General features: G+C 43.8%; 1 protein-coding gene across 1 annotated transcript; it reads right to left on the reverse strand.

The window, feature by feature from the left end:
• Positions 1-373: 373 nt before the first annotated feature.
• Positions 374-1,753, reverse strand: LOC106321666. Its single transcript, XM_013759906.1, has 4 exons — positions 1,658-1,753; positions 1,349-1,588; positions 1,010-1,234; positions 374-940 (listed from the first exon to the last, which is right to left on the reverse strand). Exons 1-4 carry the CDS (start codon positions 1,751-1,753, stop codon positions 374-376), a joined length of 1,128 nt encoding a protein of 375 aa, XP_013615360.1.
• Between the last annotated feature and the right edge of the window lie 147 nt (positions 1,754-1,900).

A 1,900-nucleotide genomic window follows, 5' to 3' on the forward strand; every position in this document is an offset into this window, starting at 1 on the left:
TAAATTATTCAAAACCAAATTTCAAAATTAAAATATTTATGTATTTTTATATGGTGCATAGGTTAATTTAAACGGTATTAATGTATATGCATATATCTTTTAATCTTAATATTATTTTTTGATTGAATATCAAATTTATTGATCAAAACTTCACATTTACAAGTAAGGAATATGTACTCTATTCAGCTAGGAGCAGATGAAAGAATGAGAGAAAATAATACTTTCTATAGCTAAGGAACTTTTACTTCCCATAACTAGTTAACCTCAAACCATTTTCTCATCATTCCCTCCAACGGATGGCCATTGGTGTAACGGAGCGATGATATGTGGTTCCTGATATGCTTATCAATGTAACGTGTGAGCTGCTCCGTTGTCACCCCCACACACCACCATGCCTCCGTGAGTTGTGTTCCCTCCAAATTGAGTAGATGACTGTTTGAAAGGCCATCCTCCTAAGAATGTGATCTATCCGAGTCTGAGCCTGTTGCAAGAGTGAGCTGACGGTATCGTTCCAATCAGGGGTAATGGCGTTTCCAAACAGCTTCCCTGCAGTGTTTAGCCAGACCGTGAAGGAGAAAGGACATGCAAAGAACATGTGATCTCTTGTTTCGTTCTTCTCTCCGCAAAGCATACAACACTGCTCTATACCCCAGTTCTTCATTCTGTCTCCCGTTGATAAACGATCCCTGAATGCAAGCCATACCTGAAAGGCGTGTCGGGGCACTGCCTGAGAGAACCAGGTGACTTTCCTCCAACTGACCTCATTCCGCTTATCCCGCAAGTTGTTCCAGGTCTTGGCAGAAGAGAAGTAAGCTTTGCATTCATCATTATCAGCCCTCCAGAGTACAGTGTCCTCTCCCGCGTCTTGGCAAGGCACATGCCACATATCTAACTTATCATATAGCTCATGATATTGCCTTTGACCTCGACTACGGATCCTCTAGCCTGTTTCACATACCGCATCTTAGACAGTAGCAGAACGAGGAACTCCCAAAGTGACTATACCAACCTCCCCCACTGCATCCAAGAGCCTACATGTGCCCATCCAATTATCAAGCCAAAAGAAGGTAGATCTCCCATCCTTAACATCATGCCTCATATGATCCAAAGCCAAGGACCTCATCTTTAATAACTTTCTCCAAGCCCATGAGCCAAGAGTGCCTTCTCGTACATCCCTGTAGGAACTATCCTTAAGCAAGTATTCCTTTGTCCAAGCCACCCATAAGGACTCTGTCTGTGTGAAGAGTAACCAGATCAGTTTCAACGCAAATACTCAGCCTGTATCTCTAAGTCTTCGCAGGCCCAAACCGCCCTCTTCTTTGGGATTGCAAACATCCTCCCAAGAAACTTTTTCTTTGTACGTAATGGTTGGCGATCCAGACCAGAGGAACGCACTGTACATGCTCTCAATGGTGTCAAGACAGCCTTTGGGTAGTAGAAACGCAGAACTCCAGAAGTTTACAGTGCTGGTGATTACCGTTTTGATGAGCTGTAGACGTCCCGCAAAGAAGAGCGCTCTGTGTGTCCATGAAAAGAACTTTTTACGGAGTTGATCGATCAAAGGTTCATAGTCAGTTTTTCTCCATACCTTTGTAGTCAAAGGCACTCTAAGGTATCATATAGGCAAGGTGTTAACTTGTAGACCTTTTGCACTCACAGCATGTGTAAGCAAGTGGCTGTTTGGACCAGCGGCAAAGATTGATGACTTGGAGGCGTTGATCCTGAGGCCTGACACGCCGGCAAATTGATCCATCACTGCTAACACTCCATTAAGCGAGGCCTCAGTCCCATCTGTGAATATAAGTATGTCGTCCGCAAAGCTATGGTGCGTAAGGCCAACATTCTCACATTTAGGATGGAACCCAAACTTACCATCAGCTGCAGCCTGGTTCAGCATATT

Source organism: Brassica oleracea, unplaced genomic scaffold (assembly GCF_000695525.1).
Source record: "Brassica oleracea var. oleracea cultivar TO1000 unplaced genomic scaffold, BOL UnpScaffold02362, whole genome shotgun sequence".
Lineage (NCBI taxonomy): Eukaryota > Viridiplantae > Streptophyta > Magnoliopsida > Brassicales > Brassicaceae > Brassica > Brassica oleracea.

What these genes read in the sequence shown, in the direction of transcription:
- LOC106321666 (XM_013759906.1), bottom strand. Translation starts at nt 1,753, where the DNA reads ATGGATCAATTTGCCGGCGTGTCAGGCCTCAGGATCAACGCCTCCAAG. An exon ending in GCCACTTGCTTACACATGCT is followed by an intron (nt 1,589 to 1,657) that starts GTGAGTGCAAAA and finishes TTGACTACAAAG; the next exon opens with GTATGGAGAAAAACTGACTA. An exon ending in TCTTGGATGCAGTGGGGGAG is followed by an intron (nt 941 to 1,009) that starts GTTGGTATAGTC and finishes GAAACAGGCTAG; the next exon opens with AGGATCCGTAGTCGAGGTCA.